Source organism: Wyeomyia smithii, chromosome 1, assembly GCF_029784165.1.
Source record: "Wyeomyia smithii strain HCP4-BCI-WySm-NY-G18 chromosome 1, ASM2978416v1, whole genome shotgun sequence".
NCBI classification, from domain to species: domain Eukaryota; kingdom Metazoa; phylum Arthropoda; class Insecta; order Diptera; family Culicidae; genus Wyeomyia; species Wyeomyia smithii.
Window position 1 is genome coordinate 4,856,493 of NC_073694.1, and position 24,374 is coordinate 4,880,866.

Below are 24,374 nucleotides of genomic sequence, written 5' to 3' on the forward strand. Positions count from 1 at the left end.
ACTGTATCTGACACAACGTTCATCTGTTCATTAGGCTCAAAGGCTGCATATTCACGGTCTTCAAAAGGGTGGTTAATAGGAACTGGAAGCCAATAGATGACTCGACAGACAACAAACTGCCTTCCATTCCAGGCATGGGACTGACAAGCATTTGGCGGAGTTAGAAAGGTACGCTGGATATTTACAAGGCTTATTACACTAACTGGTATGGGATTCTACGGACGTTGAAGAAATTGCGTGGAACTGTACGTTTCAAGTAACTGTAGTAGGGAAACTGCCACAGATGTATACACTGGACAACGGAGTTCTACAAGGCTCTGTTCTATTAGTCACTCTATTCCTCGTGTCAATGCAACTGATCTTTCATTTCATGGAATGAGACTAATTAGCAGAGGAAACTCGACCGTGAAACTATCAGCACCAACCTACAACTGGATGGTCAGACTCGCTTCCGAGGCCTCCGTCACTAGTCCTACACTTACAATAATGGCCGAAGCTGCAGTGCTGGCTTTTGACCTGCTTGGTTCACAATCTGTAGCACGACTAGCAGCACGACTCAGTGGTTCCCAGAACCCAAGGAATGTTCAATGGAAAAAATCAATTCGACCATTCCCACCATCTGCCGACGGGCTAGGTCAACAGACCGTGAATGGAACGCCCAAAAAACGAGTCCAAAGGAAACGACACAGTTGGATCAGTCTCGTTCGGGGTGGGCATTTCCAAATCGGAAGCACTACCACGACACTGTAGCGCCTTCTCTGCGGAGGCTTACGCTATTAACATGGCACTAAAGTCTCAGCGCTTAACACCAATAGCCATATTAACAGATTTTGCTAGTTGCCTATCTGTTCTCGAATCCGGAATATCTAGTCACCTCTGAATCCCAAGGATTGAGAAGGCCTTACGGAACACAAAAACGTCCAATTCTGCTGGGTTCACGGCCACACCGGTATCCAAGAACATGTCATGGCAGATCATCTGGCGGAACGAGCCAGAAATAACAACCCACAGATCTTAATAAAAGCCAAAAGGAAATCAAACCCACTACACGACAACAATAAGACCTCATTTGGCACGTATCACGGGACTGGAAATACGCGGCAGACCTACGGGTCCTAACCATTGGCGTAACTAAGCAAAAATTCTAGGGAGGAGGGGATTGGGGTCTAGTTCTCTATCTAGTCTCACTCATGAGCAGCACCTCAAGTGAGGTTCTCGTAGCTGCCGATACACACACTGCAGTTTTCTCCATTAAAAGTATTTCTCGTTCCTTCCTTGCTCGCATTCGCTCTCGAGATCATATACACACACGCGCAATTACTCTTTTACTCGCGTGTAGTCCTCTTCTCGCGAGCACAACCAGCCGAGTACAATTGTTCAAGATGCATTACGATAGTTACGAAAATATTTTTAATAGGGGCTCTATAAAACGTACCAAAACAGTCCGATACCCTACACGTTCCAGTATGTGATACTTTACAGATTCTTCCCCCACGTTCGGTTGTCGGTGCACGAAGCAAAACCGGGTAGATGAAGAAAACATGTTCATTTTCGAGTACAGTTTTTTGAGTAATTTTAGTCGAGTACTCCTACTCGCTAGCAGGAACTCGCGTACTCTTTTATTGTCGCTGAGTAGCAATACAAATAAGTTTTTTCGTGTCGATGCGTGCTTGCTGCTACTCAGGGGAATGCATGAAGAAGAAAGAGTATCTCGAAAGCGTATGTGAAAAAGACTTGAGAAGCGTAGCATATGTCTCGTTCTCAAGCAGAAAGGAGGAAAAAGGTTCTGCTTCTCGCTCGATTTGCAACGCTGGCAGTAGCTGTAGAAAGTCAACAAAAAAATGCCGAATATCTGCTCCACTGTTCTTCTCATTCTTCTTCGTTCCTGTGAAATTTTTGATTTGTGGTGATATGAACCAAAGTCTATGGTTGAAATCACTTACCGGGATTCCTTTAATTGCATTCAGGTGAAAATTTCAAACGATTCGGAAAAATGTCCGCTTTTGAATTTTGACAGCTGTTTGTTGATGAAATCAAAACGCGCGTCAATAAATACAGAGGAAGAGATAGAGAGGTAGGGCAAATAGTACATGCGTAACCAATAACGTCGATATTTTTATTAAATTGTGGCCTTGTTGAAATAGGTTCACAACGATTTTGGTGTGGTCGATGGAAAAAATTAAGTATGCGGAAATTCCCAGTCCTTTTGTGCCAACTGTACAATTCTGAGAAGTATTTTGAGACCCCCCTAGCGCCTCATAGTTACGCCAATGGTCCTAACGCGGCGCAGAATCGGGCACATTAGCCTTAACCATGATCCACCTGAATGCGGATGTTGTGGGACCACCGCACTATAGGATTTCAGGTGGACAAAAATCGGAAAAGTGACTGTCGCCAATCTATTTCTCTATATTTTTTATAGAAAGTAGACACTCTAACTAAGAAAAGTTCCAAATTTCAAGACTGTAGCAGGTACTATGCCTGAGATATCGAGATATGAAGATGAAAAATGTAAAAAAAATGCCTTTTTCTTCGAGAAAAAGTAAAATATATAAAAACAATATTTCGCACATATTAACAGAATAACTATTGAGTGTACTATATTTTTGTAAACGTTATTGATTGGGCTTTCAGAAAAATGTGTGGTTATGTGGTTTTATGGGTGAAAAAAGAAGATGAAGCACAACAAAAAGAAGAAAATGAAAAAAAAATCATCATTTTCAACTTTGTTGGACGGCATCTTTTTACTCCCAAGAGCTCCCGTGCTAGGTCCCTGGTTTTTTTTCAAGTTTCAGGTGTCTACTAACAATTTCAAAAAAGTTTAGCTGCGATTACCTGCGACCAACCGAATAAAACCGTTTGACAATAAGAAGAAAATGAGAAAAATCTTTATATCAATCATCAGGCTCGCATTTTTGATGTTATTCTTTACGTAAGAGCAGATTGTCGAGTGTTTTAACGAAGTTAAATCCCTCGGCTCCGGTGATTTTACGAAGCTAAATCCCCCGACTTGTGTGTTGCCGAAGTTTAACCCTCTAGTGCCCAAGCCCGTCATTTGACGGGGTTCAGTGAAATAAATAAAAGACTTTGATAAATACTTGACACATGTTTATGGGGGTTTATAGTGATTTTAAAAAACCCGTCCAAAAATTAACTTGGGCACTAGAGGGTTAATGCACGGTGCAGGGGATATAGCATTGCACACGCCCACCGGTGAATTGGCTTTTACACTTTGTGCGGTCGTTCTTACACATCACGCAGTGCAAGTTGCTCATTGCTCACAATGATATGCGTACGAGATTGATGAATCGTGATGTTTCGGCAAACTTCGGTTTTTCGCGAATCAGTTTTGATGCGCTCAAAGAACCGTTATTCATATTCTTGAGCCGTTCGCTCTTTTGTATGAATCACTATCATAACCTAACTCACCTGTTATTACCTACACTTATAGTTTTATTGATGTGCCGTAATGCAGCAGCTATTATCAAGTAAGTTAAGTGCAAGTTAAAAGAATCGAAAATCGAAAAATTGTTTTATTGTGTGAAGCGAATTTAAATACAGCAGAAAATGTGGCGAAAATCTTAGAATTCGTGTGCGGAAGTTTTACAATTAACGTGGATAAATATAAAAGTCTTAGTGACAAAATAAGGAGGGCGGTATTAAGGTATAAATCAAAATGGCAGGAATCTTTCCGCAATAAGACGAGATTTAACGCACGTTTTGGAACTTGGCTCGACGGAGACTTTGGCATCGAGGAATTCATCGAAATGGATCACAACGATAACCCAGTAGCATGTTCGTCTTCGAGCTCAGCGGCAAAACGGGGACGGCCTTTGAAACCTTTTTTGGAGCTAAGCGATAGACAATGAAACAATCGATCCAAAAGTGGACAGCATTGAGAAGGCATTACTAGTAGCCAGACGAACGGCCTATCATCAAAAAGAAGTAAATCTGGTTAAAGTAATTGGCCACATCTTAAGAAATCAAGAAAGTTCTAACAAGATGTTAGCCCAATTGACTGATCAACGTGGGAAAATGTCAGCAGAAGAGGCCTTTAGTATACTGTTAGAAACAGGATCGAGTAAATTTCAATACCAAGTTTACCATACAGAGTCACCATCGAGGTTTCCTTCTTACTCGGTTATAGGAGCAGTAAAGAAGACATGTAGCCCTCCTGCAGAGTTCATCGAAGAAACAGGGTCAAAAATAAAAGTAAAATTGCAGGCATTATTGGGACACAGTGAACCGAATAATTAAAATAATCGACGTAGAGATCAGCAAGTACCTGGACTCCAACGAGCTAGATTCTACAGAATTGGTTCTTTTAAGTAGCTGGGGCATGGATGGTTCAACTGGATATTCACAATACCATCAAGCGCTCCCAGAAGGTTGTAAGGATGACTCAGATGTGTTTTCATCAACTTTAACTCCCATTCGGTTATATGTACACAATAATCCGGAGCAGATACTGTGGTTTAATCCCATGCCTCAAAGCATTCGATTCTGCAGACCAATCATTCTTGAATTCATTAAGGAAAGTAAAGAGATAATACTTGCCACAAAACAGGAGTTAGAAAAAGAAATGGGTGAGTTGGCACCAGTTGAAGTAGAACTTTCGAATGGCAAGTCAATACTTGTAGATTTCGATTTTGTATTGAGTATGATCGACGGAAAGGTTCTTACCTACATCACAGGAAACTCATCGATGTCGAATGTCCAATTTGTGGAGCGACGCCCAATATAATGAATAGTGCAGAAAAATTAGATGACAGCTTTATATCACATGAAGGTGTATTGTATTATGGAATATCTCCACTTCATGCATGGATACGGTTCCTTGAATGCCTACTACATACATCATATAGAATGGATGTAAAAAATGGAGAATTGAAAAACCATTGAGACCTTTGTATGACAAAAGAAAAAAGTATGTATAGGTACAGCTGTACGAAAAATTTGGAGTAAGAGTAGATCAACCAAGATCGGGTGGAGCTGGAACTAGTACTACAGGCAATATTTGCCGACGAGTATTTTCCAATCCTAAACTTTTAAGCAGCGTCCTGGGCATCGATAAAGAGTTGGTTATGAGATTTCGCAATATTTTGATCACTATCAACTGCCAAGAGGCTATAAACCCGGAGAAATTCGATATATACTGCAAGGAAACATATCGACTATACCTTCAAATGTACAGTTGGTATAAGATTTCAGCAACTATACATAAAGTTCTTGCTCATGCTGGACACATTATTATGCATTCTCCAGCACCACTTGGTACATTAGCGGAAGAGGCAGCAGAAAGTCAGCATAAACAATTGAAAAAATATCGAACCCATCATGCAAGGAAACGATCAAGATTAGACAACTTACATGATGTTTTCATTCGTGCCATGAATGAATCGGACCCATTCATCAGTTCAATTTGGATAGCAAAAAGAAAACAGAAAAAAGTATCCCTGACTTATCCAGACGTCGTTAAAGGTTTTTTAATATTCGAAGACTCAGAAAGCTGTTCAACAGAGGATATCAACGAAGGCAATGCACTAGAAGAACTTATGGAAGCTGTGGATGAAATTGAAGAAAATTTCGTAGAAGACGTTATTGAAAAATATTCTAAAGAAGATGAAAGTGAAGAAGATTGAAACAATATACGAAAGAAATTGAAACAACTATTGACAAGACTTGTTTTATTTTCACAATAAAAATAAAAACTTTGGCGTTTTATTTCATTCCTTCAAACTGTGTATCCATCAGAAAATTTAATTATATTATCTCTGTCACATAGTTGGAAATCCCTCAAATTTTAGATTGCTGCTAAAAATATTACAAAATAAAAAAAAATAATATGTCGCTTTTTCATTGTCACCCTATTGCAAGACTGGCAAATAAAATTATACGGATATAACTTTTCTGGCAAGTGATCAATCTCTGCTTTTTGGAGCATAATTGAAGCACATTAGAAAAAAACGTGTTTTTCGCATATATTTCACTCTAGAACGCCTTGATCGGTATTCACCAAACTTGACACACATGTTCCTTACACACTAGAGGTTGTCAAAAGTCTATTAGAAATGGTGGGGCAGCCACTGAAAGGGAGAAGCGCTGGATTCCAAACGAATCCATCTTTTATTTCCTCTTTGCATATAAAAAAATACTCCCCTCTATTTAAATTTAACCGTTATATAGTCACAAATGATTCTAAGCAACTTGTTTTGTTCATAACAAGTAGAAAAATTACCAGAAGTGTAGAAAAAATGATGAAAATATTTTTGTCCGCCTGCTTGTATGGAAACGTCCCATAGTGCACCGTGGACGTCCGGCATATCTTGCTGGACTGCAGAAAATATCAAGGCGCACGGACAAATGCCAACATCGATGCATCCGAAGCCGCCATCTCGGCTTTCAAAAAGGCATTTGGAGCCAATTTTTGGCCTCTGAACGTCATTCACCCTTATTGGGTGGTATTTGATCATTTTCGGCTGTTTTCCAGACACCGGAATTCGCCCTATTACAAATCAAAATGTTGTCAGAGGTCGATTTTTGGCTTCAGTGCATCATAACATTTCCGGAAACACCCATATGGTGTGGTATTTGGTCATTTACCGCTGTTTTTCAGAAACCGGAAGTCGCCATCTTGGAGATCAAAATGGTATTTGGTGACATTTTCAGGATAGAAAACGGAAATTTCCATCTAAAATTTAAGAATGGCGTCTGGAGTCGAGTTTTGGCTCCTGTGCATCGACCCGATCATTTGAGGCTCTTTTTTGGAAAACCTGGTTGAAATATGAACCGCCATGATAATATTTTTCAATCCCAAAAACCTCCACATGCCAAATTTGGTTCCATTTACTTGATTAGATCTTGAGTTGTGGAGGAATTTGTGTTTCATTTGTATGAGTCCTCTCTTCCAGAAGAGAGAGGGGTACCGAACCACCATGAAAATTTTTCTTGCTCTCAAAAACCTCAACATATCAAATTCGGTTCCATTTACTTGACTATTCCTCGAGATGTGGAGAAATTTGTGTTTCATTTGTGTGGAACCCCTCCCTGCCAGAAGAAGGAGGGATGTCGAAACATTATGGACATGTTTGTTGCCCTCAAAAACATTCACCTGCCAAATTTGGCTGTATTTGCTTGATTGGTTCTCGAGCTGTGCGAAATTTGTGTTTCGTTTGTATGGGACTTCTCCCTTTTAGAAGAGAGAGGGGTGTCAGTCCATTATGGATATATTTGTTACCCCTAAAAACATCCACCCGCCAAATTTGGCTCCATTTACTTGGTTAGTTCTCGAGATGTACAGAGATTTGTTTTTTTTATGGGACTCCTCCCTTTCAGAAGAGAGAGGGGTCTCGAACTATCTTACTCACCTTTCTCGGGCCCCTAAAACCCCTATATACAAAATTTCACGCCGATCGGTTCAGTAGTTTCCAAGCTTATATGGATCAGACAGACAGACAGACAGAGCTGCATTTTTATATGTTTAGATTTTGAAAACATTTCTGGAACATCATTTACATTTTTGAACCATTATCGAGATTTTTGACATTTTTGGTACATTTGTTTGAAAAAGTTTCAAATATTTTTTGGGATATTACCTCATATTTTCGAAGCAGTTTTAACCATTTAAGAAAACTTTTGAGAACCGGTTGGTACATGTTTGGGTCATGTTTCGCGTTCTCAAGACCTTTTGTTATATCTGGGTTTCCAGAAACAATTTGTAAAGACATTTTTAAGGTTTGAGATCATTTTTTTTTTTGAGATCTTTTTATAATATTTTTCAATTAATTTCGGATCAACGATACTGTCTGTTATTGAGTACGGGTGTTTCTGCTTCCGCTCCGCAGCAAACACACATTTGATCAAACTGGAGCGAATACAATATCGTTGTTTGCGTATCGACTTGGGTTGCATGCAATCGACCCATACGATGAGTTTGGAGATCTTAGCTGGAGTACTACCATTGAAAAACCGCTTCTGGAGCCTGTCTTCTCGTATTATAATCAAATGTGAGGTCTTGAACCGTCCCGTGATTGAAAATTTTGAAAGGTTAATCGAACTCAACTCTCAAACCCGTTTTATGACATTGTATTTCCATCACATGTCCCAAAATATTAACCCTTCTTCGAATATTCCAAATCGTGTCGACTTATCAAATACTTCTGATTCTACTGTGTTTTTCGATACATCCATGATAGAAGAAACTCGTGGAATCCCGGATCATTTACGCGTGCAGCAGATCCCGAAAATTTTTTCCAATAAATATCGAAACATCAACTGCGACAATATGTACTACACTGACCGATCACTTCTTGATGGGTCCACTGGCTTCGGTATTTTCAATAACAATTTAACCGTCTCCCATAAGCTCGATTATCCTGCTTCTGTTTACGTCGCAGAATTAGCTGCAATTCAGTACACCCTAGGGATTATCGAAAAAATGCCCACGGACCATTATTTCATCTTTACGGACAGTCTCAGTTCCATTGAGGCTCTCCGATCGATGAAAGATGTTAAGCACTCTCCGTATTTCCAGGGGAAAATACGGGAACATCTGGGTGCTTTATCCGAAAAATCTACTCAGATTACCTTAGCGTGGGTCCCTTCTCACTGCTCGATACCGGGCAATGAGAAAGCGGACTCTTTGGCTAAGGTGGGCGCAACAAACGGTGATATTTATGAAAGACCAATTGCTTTTAATGAATTTTTCGCACTTGTACGTCAGAATACGATCATCAGTTGGCAAAATGCTTGGACCAGAGGGGAACTGGGAAGGTGGTTACATTCCATAATCCCCAAGGTGTCGACGAACCCGTGGTTCAAGGGGTTGGATGTAAGTCGGGATTTCATTTCCGTGATGTCCCGACTTATGTCCAATCACTATAGATTTGACGCGCATCTCCGTCGTGTTGGGCTCGGGGAAAGTGGTATCTGTGCCTGTGGTGAGGGTTATCACGACATAGAGCATGTGGTTTGGTCATGCCCTGTACACCGTGACGCCAGGTCTAAATTAATAGCTTCCCTGCATGCCGGAAGTAGGCAGCCGGCTGTTCCTGTTCGTGATGTCTTGGCGAGCCGTGACCTATCCTACATGTCCCTTATATACGTTTTCCTGAAATCCATCCACGCCCCAGTTTAATCCTATTCCCTTCCGCCTACATCCAACCAAACGACAAGAACACGTTAAGACCCCGGATCCGGAAACAGCAATCAGACCCGCACGATACTCTCAAGGCCCGATGGAAACAACCCAATATGCCAGTCCGTAATATCTTGGTCCAGCAGCGGAACAAATTTAATATGGTGCTTACCTATGGCAATGAAAACCATCAAACAGCAAACCTGTGCTTTTAATGCAAAATATTCTAGCTTTAATTTAGATTTAGTTTCAGCTCGTAGTCGGCAGCGAGGATAAAAAATTTGCTTTTAGTTATTAAGATACTTTAGAAAGTAAGCTACCAGATAAAATGGCGCCGTCAAACATTGAATTGTATTTGTGCCGTGTCAAATAAACTATAGATGAAGAAAAAAAAATTAATTTCGGAATTTTTTTGAAATATTTTATTTCTGGGATATCCGTTTCAGATTTTTTTGGGATTATTGATGAAATTGCGTGAAACCATTTTGGGTTTTTTTTTGGTCATAATTGGAGTGTTTTCGAAGCCGGAATTTTAGTTCAGTTGTTTGTGGATTTAAGTGTGGCGAAAAACTCAGTTAAGTGTGTTAAGTTGTGTAAGTTCGTTCCATGTGCATTCTGTGTATTGGTATTGATGTCAGCTTTAACCTTATATGTAGGCTAACCGACGCGCATGGTGTACCACAACGTTGTAGTAAAATTGTTTTCAACGCAGGTCAGAAGTTCGTGTTTTCTGATGAGAAACTCTTTGCCGCACAATGTCTCAAATGATCGGTTGTAGGCGTTGTCGTTGGCAAGCATCACACGGTCCCACATAAACGTCCCGAGGTTCCAGAGCGTCGGTGATGGTCTTGGGCCGTATCCATGCGTTGTTGTTCATCGAGTGAAAATCAATACCGCGTGCAATAAGGCCGATGTTCAGGGAAAGGTTGTGGTCCCGGCACATTGGGACCTCTACGGGAAGGATCGTTACGTCCTTCGATAGGATGGTCCACACTGATTTCTCGTCAATCTTGTGGCCTCCCAGCTCCGCGGCCCTTATTCCCCTGGACTTTTATGTATAGTCGCACATGCTGGCCAAGCATTGAGCACTATGGACCTATACAAAAAGTTTATTTCCAAGATCTGGGACAAGATCCCGATGAACCAGATGCATGCCGCGTGCATTTTTTTTTTTTTTTGGAAAACGTCACAAGCTTGTCATACAGCACAAAGTGGGTGTACTCTCAGCTAATATGTCGTAAAGGTTCTCAATAAACACTGCTTCAATAAAAATTGATTCACATCTTCAATTTTCATTTATTACCACATTTTTAAAGTGTATTCAAACTTGTTGGCCACCCTGTACACAGCCTCCATGATACCAGTGATGAGAATGGCCTGAGGTTGTGGTAGCACTGGCGATTTGTTTTTCCCACTATTACCCGGGGTACCAACTCCTTTCAAACTGCTCGACAAAAATGAACGGAATGATTTTTTTTCATTTCGGCCTTGCTCGAGTATTCAACAAAATCCCTTAAGAAACTGTCAAAAAGTTGTTCTTGAAATCAATGCAACATTTTTCGAGTGGAAACGAGACAAGTATCAGGCTGCGCAGTTACGCCGCCTCCATCAACTTCTCAAACAGTGTTTTTTTAGAAGATGGTGTTCGGAAGATTTCTTCCTGAGTGTGCGGTCTCTCCGAGGTTTAAACGTTGACTCAGACTCGCCTGGCTAGCGAACGTAATCAAGTTGAGCTCTCCGAGGAAGATACGACTGAACATTCAGAATCAAGTTCTCCGCGGAGCACGATTTAGAAACCCCTGATCTAGAGAGTGGTCTTTGGCAATGTTGTTCAGGAGGTTTTCTGATTGGTATACAGTTAGGTAGGGGATTCAGTTTATATAGTTTCGAGTAAATTGAACTCAGAATAGTTTTAAGAAAGACTAGGGCTTCTGGTTGGTTAGTAGTTTAGTCTCCTCCAACGTAATGCTAGTGTGCATGAAGTTTTTAGTATTAGCGACGCTAATTGTCAGTTACCGATTCAACGGTTTCGCCTGTTCTCAATCTTCACGATAATGGGTTTGCGCTTAACGATTAGCGAAGCTCCGTTAATCACTAATATATATCAGGATTACAAGCGTGTAAACTTTTACGAGGAATTTAGGTCAGCAAGGTGACCAAAAAGTTGAATCTGTCCAAGTCTTTCGTTCAGAGAGGCAGTTTCCGAAGGTACTGTTCCTCACTACCCAGCTCTAGTTTTATGTTCCAGAGGAAGTTAGGAAGCAGAAACTTGTGGCAAAAGGAGTGCGCCGTTCGTGACTACCGGGACTGTAAACGAGGAGATCTACCTTCAGGAGTGTCTACAGAAGCGTCTGCTTGCTCTGTTGGAACAACACAAGGGACCTACGATGTTGTGGGCGGATCTAGCTTCATACCACTATTTGAATTATGTCCTGAAGAGGTGCGAAGCAAACGGGGTCACCTTCATACTCAAGGACATGATTCCCTCTATCGCAACAGAACTAAGGCCTATCGAAAAAATACTGGGCTATTATAAGCAGGCACTACAAAACCATCCCAAGCAGATCAAATCTGAGGAGATTATATTTTATTGTCTGAAAGTGTGAAAGATATCGCTCAACTAGGTAACTTTCTACAGCGTTTTTCGTGATGGAATTTCATATGGAACACCCTTTAGACGCTTATCTGCTGAATAACGGCGCCCGTGAACGGCAATCGAAGATCGTCTAGGGAAATGAGAATACGAATTAGTTGGTGGCATGCAGTTTTCGACACAGTGCATCCGGCCCGACATCGCTTACGTTCAAAACTCCGTGACCAACTTTAGCAATAGCCGGAAGCGCTGCAACAGAAGAAGCGTTGTGATGGCGAGAATTCCGGAGCGAAATATTCGGAGTTCAACAGCCTGTTCGACTAAGCTGTGACCATCGCAGGTCCAGCTGAAATCTAATGAGCTACGTAGAATCGAAGCAACAGATGGCGGATGTGCTGACGAAGCCGATTACTAGACTCGAATTGCTGGACGCCATTGAAGCTTTGGGTATTACTAAAATGCGTGTTTGGAGAGAATGTTAGTAGCAAGTCATGAATTCATTGTTCTATAAACCCTCGCTTCTTTATAACATGGAGTACAATTTAAGTTGCTCATCGCAGTATGTGAAAAACTCGCCAATTTAATTAATTAATAAGGACGGTGATCATTTCTTTGTGAATTTTCATGTGGCGTACGATTCAGTTCAACAGAAAAAAATATTTTAAATATTTTTGTTTTGTTGTGCGTTTTCTGTATATTTTTAACATCGTTTCCAGTTTTCTTTAAACTTTTGTTTGTTTCCTTATTCCCTGGGCTTGGTGGTTGAGCTCCTATCTCGGGTTCTTATAGCTTTACGGAATCCTAAGATGGAGCCACAAAACTATTGTATGAGAGTTTTGACAGCCCAAGGGCGCGTGCTCCCGGGTGGCGGATGGGAGCTAAGGGAGATGATGAGAGTCAGATACCTATGTTGTAGTCTTTCCTACTCTGATCTCGGCAATCTCCTATGTGAGAGAGTTTCTTAACAATATCAATTAACACTAAACAATTTTTTTCACACTTGGACCAGACCACTTAGTGCAAGCTCTTTTCTTGTCTATATCCATGAATGCATTACAGTCCCACATGATACTTCGTTAATTATTAGATAAAATGAATTAATGCTTTTACTTTTTTCTGGCAGTGTGACTCTCATGCTTTTATGGATGGACTGTAGTTAAACGTGAACTTAAATTCTTCACTTTTTACTGTTAGTTTCATGTGCAAAGTTGTATTGTTGTATGTAGTATTATTTAGTAAACGTGTACGAGGTTTCCTTTATAGACTACATCGTTCATATATACATTCTTTTTCTCTTTCCCTTTTTGTTTTTTTTTATATTTAACTTTCACGATTTTATTCCGAGTTTCATAATGAAACTTCGAGTTTAGATGTCTAGATATATGTTGAATTCACCAACACAGCAAAATTTGATCAAAGAACCACAGTTCTTCGTTTTCAAAGCTAACTATTATTTTATCATGTTTTTTTTTGTTTATTGATTAGCATATGTTGTTATTATTATGTTCTGTTTTTACTTTTATTATTGTTATTATTGTTACGATTATTATTGGTATTATCATTATTTTTATTATTATCGTCTTATCATCATTATTTTTCAGCATAGTAAACTCAACAAACAAACAGATGCACATACATTTACACACACACGCACTCACACTTACACACACTTATTAACATTCAGAGATCCTTGCCTTTCCTTATCCTTCGGCAGTTAATTGACTAGTTATAAGGGGTCAGGGGTCTTGCCAAGATGCTACCCTAACAAGACAGTATTTTTGCAACTTGCCCAGGGTTATTCTAGTTAATTACACAGATTTTAATTGACCAGCTGGTTACTGAGGCTGTGATGCCAATTCTCTTATCACTGGTATAGCATGAATGGTGCCTCATTACACCAGTGACCCGGCCCTTGGCCCCCTTCTATACCTCACAAATACAAATACAAAAAAAACTTATGGGTGCACACTCCGAATGTTACCCTATTTAAGGATGTTCGTGAAACACTGCTACTACTAAACAAAAGAGCAGAGTGAGTGATGAAGAGGAGATTTGAAGCAAAGAGAGAGTACGTTCGTAACTGTTGAATAGAAAGCACGCGCCATTTCTTCCGCGAAATAAAATTCATTTATTTCACATAATTCCGCGTCTTCAATTATTGATTATTTCTTCGTCCCCCACATTGGTGACCCGCGACGCGAATACGAGTCGAAATCTCACAGTACGTGAAGTGTTTAAGCGACTTTTTAGGACATTTCCAGTCGAGTGCTGCTTAGCCTAAAAACAAAATGGAGAATGAGGAAACCGTGCGAAACGCTGCTGCTGTTTGTGTCAAACTGCCTGAGTTTTGGAAGACAGACCCGGAAATGTGGTTTGCACAGGCAGAAGCACAATTCATTTTGGCAAACGTGACAAAAGATGATACCAAGTTCTACCATATTGTAGCAAAAGTGGATCAAACAGTGATATGCCATATTTCCGATTTGGTATCGAACCCACCTGCTCAGGAAAAATACAAAGCGCTAAAAGAACGTCTAATAGCACGATTCGCTTTATCATTGGAGGCACGACTTGACAAGCTGCTAGGAGCTTCGGATCTTGGGGACATGCGCCCAACACATTTGTTGGCAAAGATGCAAGAGGTTGCTGCTGGCCTGAACGTGAACGAAAACTTGCTAAAAATGCGTTTCCTGCAGAGGATGCCAAGCAACATTCGTCCTGTTTTAACCATCAGGCTGGCTAAACTAGCTGAAATGGCCGATAAAATGATAGAACAACCACAAGCCGCATCTGTTTCAACACCGTCTTCATCGGCTGATGTCGATCAGACCGAGTACTTAAAAGAGCAAATCGAAGTTCTCAGCGCCAAAATACGTCGCCTTAGGGTAAATTCAGTTCCTCGCAGAAACCGTTCATCATCACGGTCACGGAACATTAACGATTTGTGCTGGTACCACCAAAAGTATGGTACTAAAGCCTTGCGCTGCAAGCAACCCTGCCAGTTTCGTTCAAAAAACTAAATTCCTGCCTACCTGAATCGGCTGAGGTAGGCAGAACGTTCTCAAGTCGCCGTCTTATGCTTTACGATAACTCATGCGGATATCGATTCTTGATTGACACCGGATCTGACGTGTCGATATTACCAGCTACCAGAAAGGAGAAAATGGGTGGTACAATTCCATTTATGCTACGTGCAGCTAACGGCACAGAAATCAAAGTGTACTCAACAAAATTTGTAACGACCAATTTACGTCTGAGGCGAAAATTTACGTGGAACTTTCTTGTTGCTGATGTTAGTCACGCAATTATTGGAGCTGATTTCTTGGCGCACTTTGGGCTGCTTGTCGACCTTAAAAACCGCATACTGATCGATGAAAAAACCTCCCTGCGCTTAACAGGCAGTATGATGACTGCAGATATTCACAGCATCACTACTATAGGTTCCGAACATCCATTTCACGATCTTCTGTCAGAATATCGGCAAGTAACACTGCCGACGACATTTCGTGCTGAAATTCGGCATGACGTCACTCACCATATTGTGACCAGCGGTCCTCCAGTTGCTTCAAAGGTACGACGGATGCATCCTGACAAACTGCAAGCAGCAAAGGAGGAATTTGCTTTGATGGCAGAATTGGGCATCTGTCGACCGTCCAGTAGCAGTTGGGCAAGCCCACTTCACTGCGTGCCAAAAAAAGACGGCCACTGGAGATTTGTCGGCGACTATCGGCAACTTAATAGCGTTACCAAACCTGACCGTTATCCAGTACCCCATGTACACAATTTGCTGAACTCACTTTGCGGTAAGAACATTTTTACAACCATTGATCTTGAAAGAGCGTATCATCAAATTCCGGTTGAGAAAGCCGATATCCCCAAAACCGCTGTTCTAACTCCCTTCGGTTTATTTGAGTTTACACGAATGCAGTTCGGCTTGTGTAACGCAAGCAGACTTCCTGTGCACGTACTTTTTTCTCAAGCGACGAGAGAAATCTTTCTCTCGCTCGTAGAATTTCCATGTACGTGCGACGAGACGAGACAACGTCACATGCGATTTGCAGGTTGCTCTTTCGCTTCTCTTTCGGTTCGGATTGCGATGCGCAAGCGATGTTTCGTCGCACTACGAATTGAGCGAGACGCCTGTACTGTACATACATGATACAGCTCGTGCGCCAGAGCTCGTGAGACTTTCTCGTGTACCAGGCTCAAAGTAATACTTATTTTGTGCGGTTCTGTTAGGAAAGGTCAATTTTATTCGATTTAAATGGAACTTTGCACTCGAGTTTGACTTGGCAAACTATGTATTTTTTAAACTTTTTGGGCCAGAGTGAATTGTTAAGGAAAACTTGATCTTGGTTAGCAAAAAATAAAGTAAAATAGTAAATTTTTTTCAAAGCAACCCACAGTGGTCTAAACTCAAAAAACCGTGATCGTTTTGGATTCGACTGTGAAATATTGATTGTATGTACCCAGTGTCTTCAGCAAGTTTATTCCATATAACAAGGCCTTTCTTTTGGCATTTTCGGTTTTTTTTTATCAATCCTCCTAGTAGTTAGATATAAAAACTTTTTTTTCTAATTTTCAAAATACCAGATTGCTTTCTTCAGCAAAGTTGTAGGAAAATATATAAGAAAAAGAATTGCTGAACACTGTAATCTTCTAACTGTACGTCTGATATGACGAAGCAGAGTTTTACGAGGAACACTCCTCAAAATTAATTTTTCGGCCATAACTTTTTCTGTAATCGTCGAAACAATTCAAAATGTTTTAAGATTTTGTTCATTCTGCTAAACCTTGCATTTTTGTAGAATATATTGGTTTGCTATTTTTATTTGTTGTAAAGATATTTCTAGTTTTTTTGCTGAAAATAACCATATTCTGAGTCCATATTTCTGCGAAGGTTGCAGATAGTAGCAAACCAGACTGTATGCATTTGAAAGTTTGTCAAAAGAAATGTATTACTCATAAGAGTTCAACTGTTTCTAGTTGTATCCAACCGAGTACTGAATGAAAGGAAAACACCCCTCAAAACTAGTTTTTTGTTCATAACTTTTTCTGTAATGTTTCGACGATTCTTAGATGTTCTAAGATTTTGTTCATTCTTCTAAACTGCCCATAAATGCATAACAGTCCCATGTGAGTTTTCATCACTTTTGAGATAAACCTTAGAAACTTCTTTACATTACGTGTGCTCTCGAAAATTTACAACAAAAGTTGGGTTTGTTGCTAAAATAATGAAAAAAATATTGATTCTGGTCAGGCCCACGTTACGAATAAACGCATAACCGGCTCAGAGCTAAAACCAATTAGCAGAAAATCATGGTAACTTTCATTAAAAGACTAAATAAAGTGTACTGATCAGAACAACAATGACCTTATTGCATATAAAAATATTCTGCACAATTATATTTACCTCGGATGAATGCTTATTTTAAACTTTTGTTTTTTTGATTGAATCCATAGGAAAATGCTATGGTTTACCTGCGTCTACTGCGTTTTTCTCAGTTGTACGTTTTTGGCAGTGTGACTCATGCGTTTATGGGCAGTAAACCTTATAAACAAATGCTTTGACAACAAAAGCGAGTCGAACTTTTTGATTGAAAATGTTCACTAAAACCTCTTAAACTTTATTTTTTTCTTGGAAAATTACATCTGGTTTTCTTCCGCTTTTAAATCATTTTTAATAAATACTTCAAATAGTTATGTATTAGGGATAATATTTTGAGTCATGAATAAAAAAGTCCCTGCTGTGCTTAAAGATGCTCTGAAGCACCATTTCAAATTTAACTTTTTTCTTCAAAATGCAATATTTTACACTCACTTTAATTGGTCTACAAAGTATTTTGCTTAAATTAACCCGAAAGTATTTTTAAATCATGTGAACGGGAAAGGGTTACAAAATCGGATTTCTCAGTTCTTTTTTTCTCAAAATAAGTTATTTAGATAGACATTTTAGTCCAAAAAGTGCGATGCCCGCCTCCACCCAAAATCATGAGAGCATGAATTTTGCAAAATGTTTAAGTTGATTTTTTTTTATAAATGTTTACCTTCAATAAAAATATTTACATTTCATTCCACCATCCTGAAATTTAAACCAGAAATTTTGTTATTACTTCGGATTGCTTCGAAAAGAAAATGAGAAAAAAAAAACTCTTAATTTTTGTTTGTCAATTAAGATAAGGTGTTTGTTTATAATTTATTTTGACCAAAAAAGGTTTTATTGGGGTGTATTTTTTTTATAAGCATTATTAGTTCCCTGCAATTCATTCTCAGACAGTTTATTTTGTACAACTGAAAGATTCTGAGCTACAATGCTTTGAATCAAACATATACCAAAATACTTATGTTCTTTTAAAAAAATTCTCGTGAGTGAAAAAATTGCCCGCCCGCGAAAAATATTCAGTTTGTTAAGTCAGGTACGTGTGCTGAGATTCAGCCAAATCAAAAATGGTAGATATTCGATGATGATAGGACATTTGGCATGATAACACTCAGGACTCAAATTGACGCAGACTATCTTTCTAGGATTAACACTCCGCATTTGACGAGTCGAACGTTGAAATGGTTGAAATTCATTCATAAATTCCATGTTGCACATTATAAAACATATATTTACTAGATAATATAACACCGTAGCATTGAATTGCATTTTCGTCTCCGGTATCGAAAGCATCATGTATCAGCGACATGATTCGAGCAACGCGTCTCCCAGAGTTACTCAAAGATTTGTGTCTTCGATACAGTATGAGCCCTCAGACCCTTCTGGAGGTGCATTAGTTGGAAAATTTCATAAAACAATATTACTAAGATTATTACAAAAGTTCACATCGTTGCACAAGGTAATATTCCCCTAACAGCAAAAAAAGATCAGATTACTATAAATACGAGTATATATAGTCGCACTAGAGTTAATGTGGCTCTAGAATCATATATCTGATTTGCAATATCTATACCTTATTTGAAAATTCTATCCAACACCTTTACCCCCAACATGTATTGAAAAATATAAAATTGATTATATTGGTTTAGTGGTTCTGTTATTTTTAACTCCCGAAAGGCTTGTATTCGAATTAAAAATCACATCTAATCTTATAAGTACAAAACTGAATTTGATTTTCTGTGGAATGGTTTCTATTATATAATAGTCAATGACATCTTAAACGACGACAGAAACTGACAGCATCTCCACGTTAACCAACATAACACTCTGCATCTAATATATTTGTTTCAGTTAAAAATATCATGCATTTTTATACCGTTCGCAAAGAAAATAATAATATATAAATATGGTAACAAAACGTTCTTCATTATTGTTAACAAAAGTCGGTTTAATCAACATATGATTTGATAAACAAATGAATTAGTTTACACACCATTCATTATTCAAACAGTGCTCTGACGCAAGCTCCTATAACACCGTAAATAATAAATCACATAAAATCTCCTGTCTTCATCCCTCTGGGCAAAATCAATTTCTTCCTTGCGCCATCAGCTCAAAGCAATATGTGAAACTAGCTCGCGAGACGAGCTCACGAGAATTTGCGCGCAAGCTGTCTCGTGTGCGCAACGCCCATGCACCGCGCTCGTTACGTTGAGAGACGAGATATCTTCGTGTACGTCGCAGAAGAAATTCCATGCGACGAGACATTGCTCGTACGTATTTAAAGTTCTCTCGCTCGCATGTGGCGCACAGCACAAAACGACTGAATGAGAAACGAGACTTGTAGCTCAAAGCGCATTGTCTCTTTTTTGTACGAGCGAGATTTCAGGAAGTCTGAACGCAAGCCAAACATTCCAACGTTTCATGAACAAAATTTTTCATGATCTCGATTTTGTGACAGTGTTCATCGATGACATTTGCATAGCATCATCTTCAAGAGAACAGCATCGGGATCATGTGCGCATTGTACTTGAACGTCTACAGCAGAACGGATTAGTCATTAACGTTGCTAAAAGCAAATTTGCTCAATCACAGGTTGAGTTTCTTGGATATTTAGTAAACCAGGACGGAATTCGACCTCTTCCATCACGAGTGCAAGCCATAAGTGAATATGCCTTGCCTTCACAAGTTAAAGAGCTTCGTCGGTTTCTGGCTCTAATTAACGTGTACAAGCGATTTATTCCGAAGGCTGTGGATACCCAACTACAAGTCCGCAAGTTGATACCCAGCAACAGAAAAAATGACACTAGGAAGATACAGTGGAACGACGAGTCTATGTCAGCGTTTAACTCCTGTAAAAATTCCCTTGCTACATCCGCTTTATTATATTACCCTGATTCATCGAAGGCACTAGCGATGATGATTGACGCATCCAGTACAGCAGCCGGTGCTGTTCTTCAGCAATTTTCAGGAAACATGTGGCAACCACTTGGTTTTTATTCAGAGAAACTGTCAGAGTCCCAAAACAAGTACTCAACCTTTGGTCGCGAACTCACTGCCATGAAGATGGCAGTAAGATATTTTCGTTACTTCTTGGAAGGTCGCAAGTTCACCATTTTCACTGACCACAAACCGTTAACGCACGCTTTGAGTACTAATTCCCCTGGCAGACTGCCACACGAAGAAAGGTATTTACAGTATATATCGCAGTTCAGCACAGATATTCGTCATATTAGTGGAATGGAAAACGTTGTGGCTGATGCACTCTCGCGTTCCGAATCTGTATCAGCTGTGGATTTAGCAGTATTAGCTCAGGATCAATCTGTCGACAAGGAACTTGCACAACTGATGCAATCAACATCTTTGAAATTTGAACCAATGCGAATCGAAAATGCTTCTCGTCCGATCTATTGTGATGTTTCTATTCCCAATCGTTTTCGTCCTTTCGTTCCAGAAAAACATCGTTTAGCCATAATGCAGCAACTGCATGGCATGGCACACCCTGGGGCTCGAACTACAAGACGACTCCTTTGCGACAAATTCGTCTGGCCGGCCATGAAAAAGGACATTAATCTGTTTGTTAAAACGTGTACAAATTGCCAGCTCTCTAAAGTCACGCGGCACACTGTATCACCTTTAGGTTCTTTCGACCCTCCAAAGTCAAGATTCAGACATATACACATTGATTTAGTTGGTCCTCTTCCACTTTCAAATGAACAGCGCTACCTGCTCACTATTGTTGACCGATTTACACGCTGGCCGGAAGCTGTTCCATTGCCAGATATGACTGCGCCAACTGTTGCCCGAGCTATCACTTCTGGTTGGCTAGCTCGTTATGGGACTCCCGAGATAATCACATCCGACCAGGGCCGTCAATTCGAGTCGGAGCTGTTTCGGGAGCTGACACATATTTTGGGAACTCATCATATTCGTACGACAGCCTACCACCCACAATCGAATGGAATTGTCGAACGGTTTCACTGTACCTTGAAGGCTTCACTGATGTGCAAAGAAGGCAAACATTGGGTGGAGGAATTACCGGTTGTGCTGCTCGGTCTCAGGACTGCATATCGCGAAGACCTCAAATGTTCGTCGGCAGAGCTGGTGTATGGCCAGGCTCTACGCGTCCCGGGAGAATTTTTCGGCCCTCCAGTGACTAACGTTAGTAGAACAGATTTTTCAAATGATCTTCGACGTGCTCTAGCCGAGCTGCGTACTCCCTCGACAAAGCAGCATTCCAAACCACGGGTATTTGTACATAAAAAGCTAGAAACATGTACACATGTATTCGTTCGTATTGATGCAGTAAAACGTTCGCTGCAAAGACCATATGAGGGACCATACCAAGTGATCAATCGTGGCACGAAGCACATTGATGTACTTATCGCTGGAAAAAAGCAAACAATCTCAGTTGACCGAGTGAAACCTGCATTTATCTGTGACGAGAACATGTCAAGTCATCCCTGCGATGACCAGCGTACTGTAGTTACGCAGTCCGGACACCGAGTCCGCTTCTTGGCGTAACTGGGGGGGGGGGGGGGGGGGGGGCAACTATGGGTGCACACTCCGAGTGTTACCCTATTTAAGGATGTTCGTGAAACACTACTACTACTAAACAAAAGAGCAGAGTGAGTGATGAAGAGGAGATTTGAAGCGAAGAGAGAGTACGTTCGTAACTGTTGAATAGAAAGCACGCGCCATTTCTTCCGCGAAATAAAATTCATTTATTTCACATAATTCCGCGTCTTCAATTATTGATTATTTCTTCGTCCCCCACAAACTTTTGTTTGTTTCCTTATTGTGAAGATGTCATGAAATTTTTGATCTAAATTTTTTTTATTTTTAAAGTTCCTGTTGTGTTGCATTATTAGGATTATTTAAATGACTTCGAGTGTATTGATCGAGCGACTTTGTGTTAAATCTTCTAAAATTCGTTTCTTCCGTTTTTTCACAGGACTTCTTCCGCGAAGTGCTACACCAGCGAGGGCGTTTACTGGAAGATTTTATGTCTTTTTTCTCCGATAGCGAAGATTCGGAATTGTCGGAAATGTACGACTATTACGACTTCTAGTTGCTTAGTTCACTACAAATGCCCCAGCAATCGCAGCAGCAGCAGCCACAGTTCCTGCTAATGCCAGAACAGGGTACTTTATGCCAGCAGCAAGGTTTGGGCGGCACACAGCAGCACCCGCAACAACTTTGCTATCACTACCTATACTACTATCAACGGCGGCAGCCCCGGAAATGGTAATAATATCGAAACCACCCGCTACGGCAACAACAGTAATCATAATAATAATCGTATTTTTGTTTATTTGATCCATATTGGAAGTGGAGTCACTGCTCTAGCAATATCTGTTTCACTGTGGACCGTCTAACATACAGAAGAAAAAGTAGAAGAAGAAAAAAGCACCAATTTGGCGGCGTACGACGTATCCTTTTCCGCGTTTTCCACTTTAGTTTAGTCGTTAAGAACGTCTCGTAGAGCGAACCAAAAAAATAGAAGAGAGAGTGGATGTTTATTTTCTAGTTTCTTTCCGTTCGTATTTTTCTGTATATCTAATTTATTGAAATTATTCCGTCATCAGTTCTGAAAACTATATTTTTGTCAACCAAAAAAAAAAAAAAATTTCTCATCAACTTACCGAAAAATTGTATGATTCAAGTAAAACGAATTAATAACTCAGTTAGTTTAGTTGAATTGTCATTCAGACGAAGAAAAAAAAAGGGTTCCATTGATTGAACATACGTTAATTGTAAAGTTTAATAGAAAAAAAAGTACGCCGCCAATAAATAGTGCTGTTATATTATCGAATATTTCTACACTCAAGAAAAGAAATTATAGTATTGAATAATAATAAAAACAACATTACTAAGAAGGGTCTAAACGCTAATTAATAATCTTGAATATCTATTTCTATATTAGGAATGAATATTGAATAACATTTCTAGCATATATATATATTGTTCCACATTCGAGAAAAAAAATGAAATAGTAGTGTTATAAAATAATACAAAACCAAGCAAGTAAGTGAAAAAAAACGTACGTTCAGAATCAATTTCAAGTCACCCACATTTGCAATCTATGTTTGTTAGAACCGGTTTGTGTGCAATTTAAAAATTGGTTTTCAATCACTTTCAGAGAGTACAACAAGTTTGTTAAGTTTGTTGCCACGCGGTCGGAGGTTCCAGAAGATACCCCCCCCCCCTCCCCCCAAACCAGGTTTCGTAGCTACACACACTTTGGGAAAGTTTCTTGACCACCGCAACGAAGCTGGCGACGATGCACACATGCCGGAAAATTGCTGCCTGCTCTGTTATTAATAGTTGATTAATGTAAGCCCAATAATCTGTTCTTTCGCATCACACAACCCGAATCACACATTATGCTTACTCTCACAAGTGAGTCTGAATTATGCCAGAACAGAAGAACCAACGGAAGCAAGTAATCTGTTTTTTTTTTTGCTCTACTCGAATAGCGGAATAATGATCTCAAGCACAAAAAATTCGATCAATCAGCGGTTGTGCCAATTTCTTCAAAAGTATTTCGCAAATTTAACCCGATTATCCACTGGACTGCAACTCTGGCATTTTTTTTTTAAATATATTTACATTACCTGCTAGACTGCCTTGTTTCCGTTAATTTTTTTAAAACATTTAACAAATTCGCAACCATATGCATATACAATACGGATAGCCTTTTTTTAAATAAAACCTGAAGCTCCTTCGTAGATTTACTACTATTATCGCGCAACAGTTTTAATCGCCATAAGTTGAACAAAATCCTTGTTATAATAGGTACAATATATTATTACACTATATAAGGCGCGCGTCGAAGGCCTTTCCGAGCTTTCAATAAACAAAAAATGAAACCACTCAAGTTTCATCTCGTTCTTAGGCCTAACACACAGAAACAGAAAAAAACACTAAAAAACTTTATAACGTGTTAAAAAAACATATATTCGAAACAAGTGGCGAGTACACAACCATTTTTTTTTTGCATTACTAACATGATATAAATATAAATAAAGCAAAAAAATATGTGATAACTAAGAGAATCGGAGCGGTGTTTCACTTCACTTCACTTAACCCAAGTTAATCACGTACAAAGATTTAACTGGAGTCAAAAACTAGCCACCGACGCGGGGAGCTTTTATAGTCCCCTGTAAACTGTAAATTAATAAATATTTGTGCCTACAGTAACTAATTAATTTGAATCAACATTGGTCAACATTTTTATCTCTGGTAGCAGCGGTTTTTTTTTT

General features: G+C 39.6%; 1 protein-coding gene across 2 annotated transcripts in view; it reads left to right on the forward strand.

Moving 5' to 3' along the window:
• Positions 1 to 22,855, forward strand: part of LOC129719774 (probable E3 ubiquitin-protein ligase makorin-1) — a 28,530-nt gene extending 5,675 nt beyond the window's left edge. The window contains exons 5-6 of one of the 2 annotated variants that reach the window (XR_008727228.1): positions 22,064 to 22,356; positions 22,442 to 22,855. Coding sequence is in view for 1 of the 2 variants with exons in the window: in XM_055671185.1 (XP_055527160.1) it covers positions 22,064 to 22,180 (117 nt within the window). In the remaining variant the exon portion in view is untranslated. Of the gene's footprint in view, positions 1 to 22,063 lie in introns of both variants that reach the window. The other variant, XM_055671185.1, reaches the window with a different exon arrangement.
• Positions 22,856 to 24,374: the final 1,519 nt, after the last annotated feature.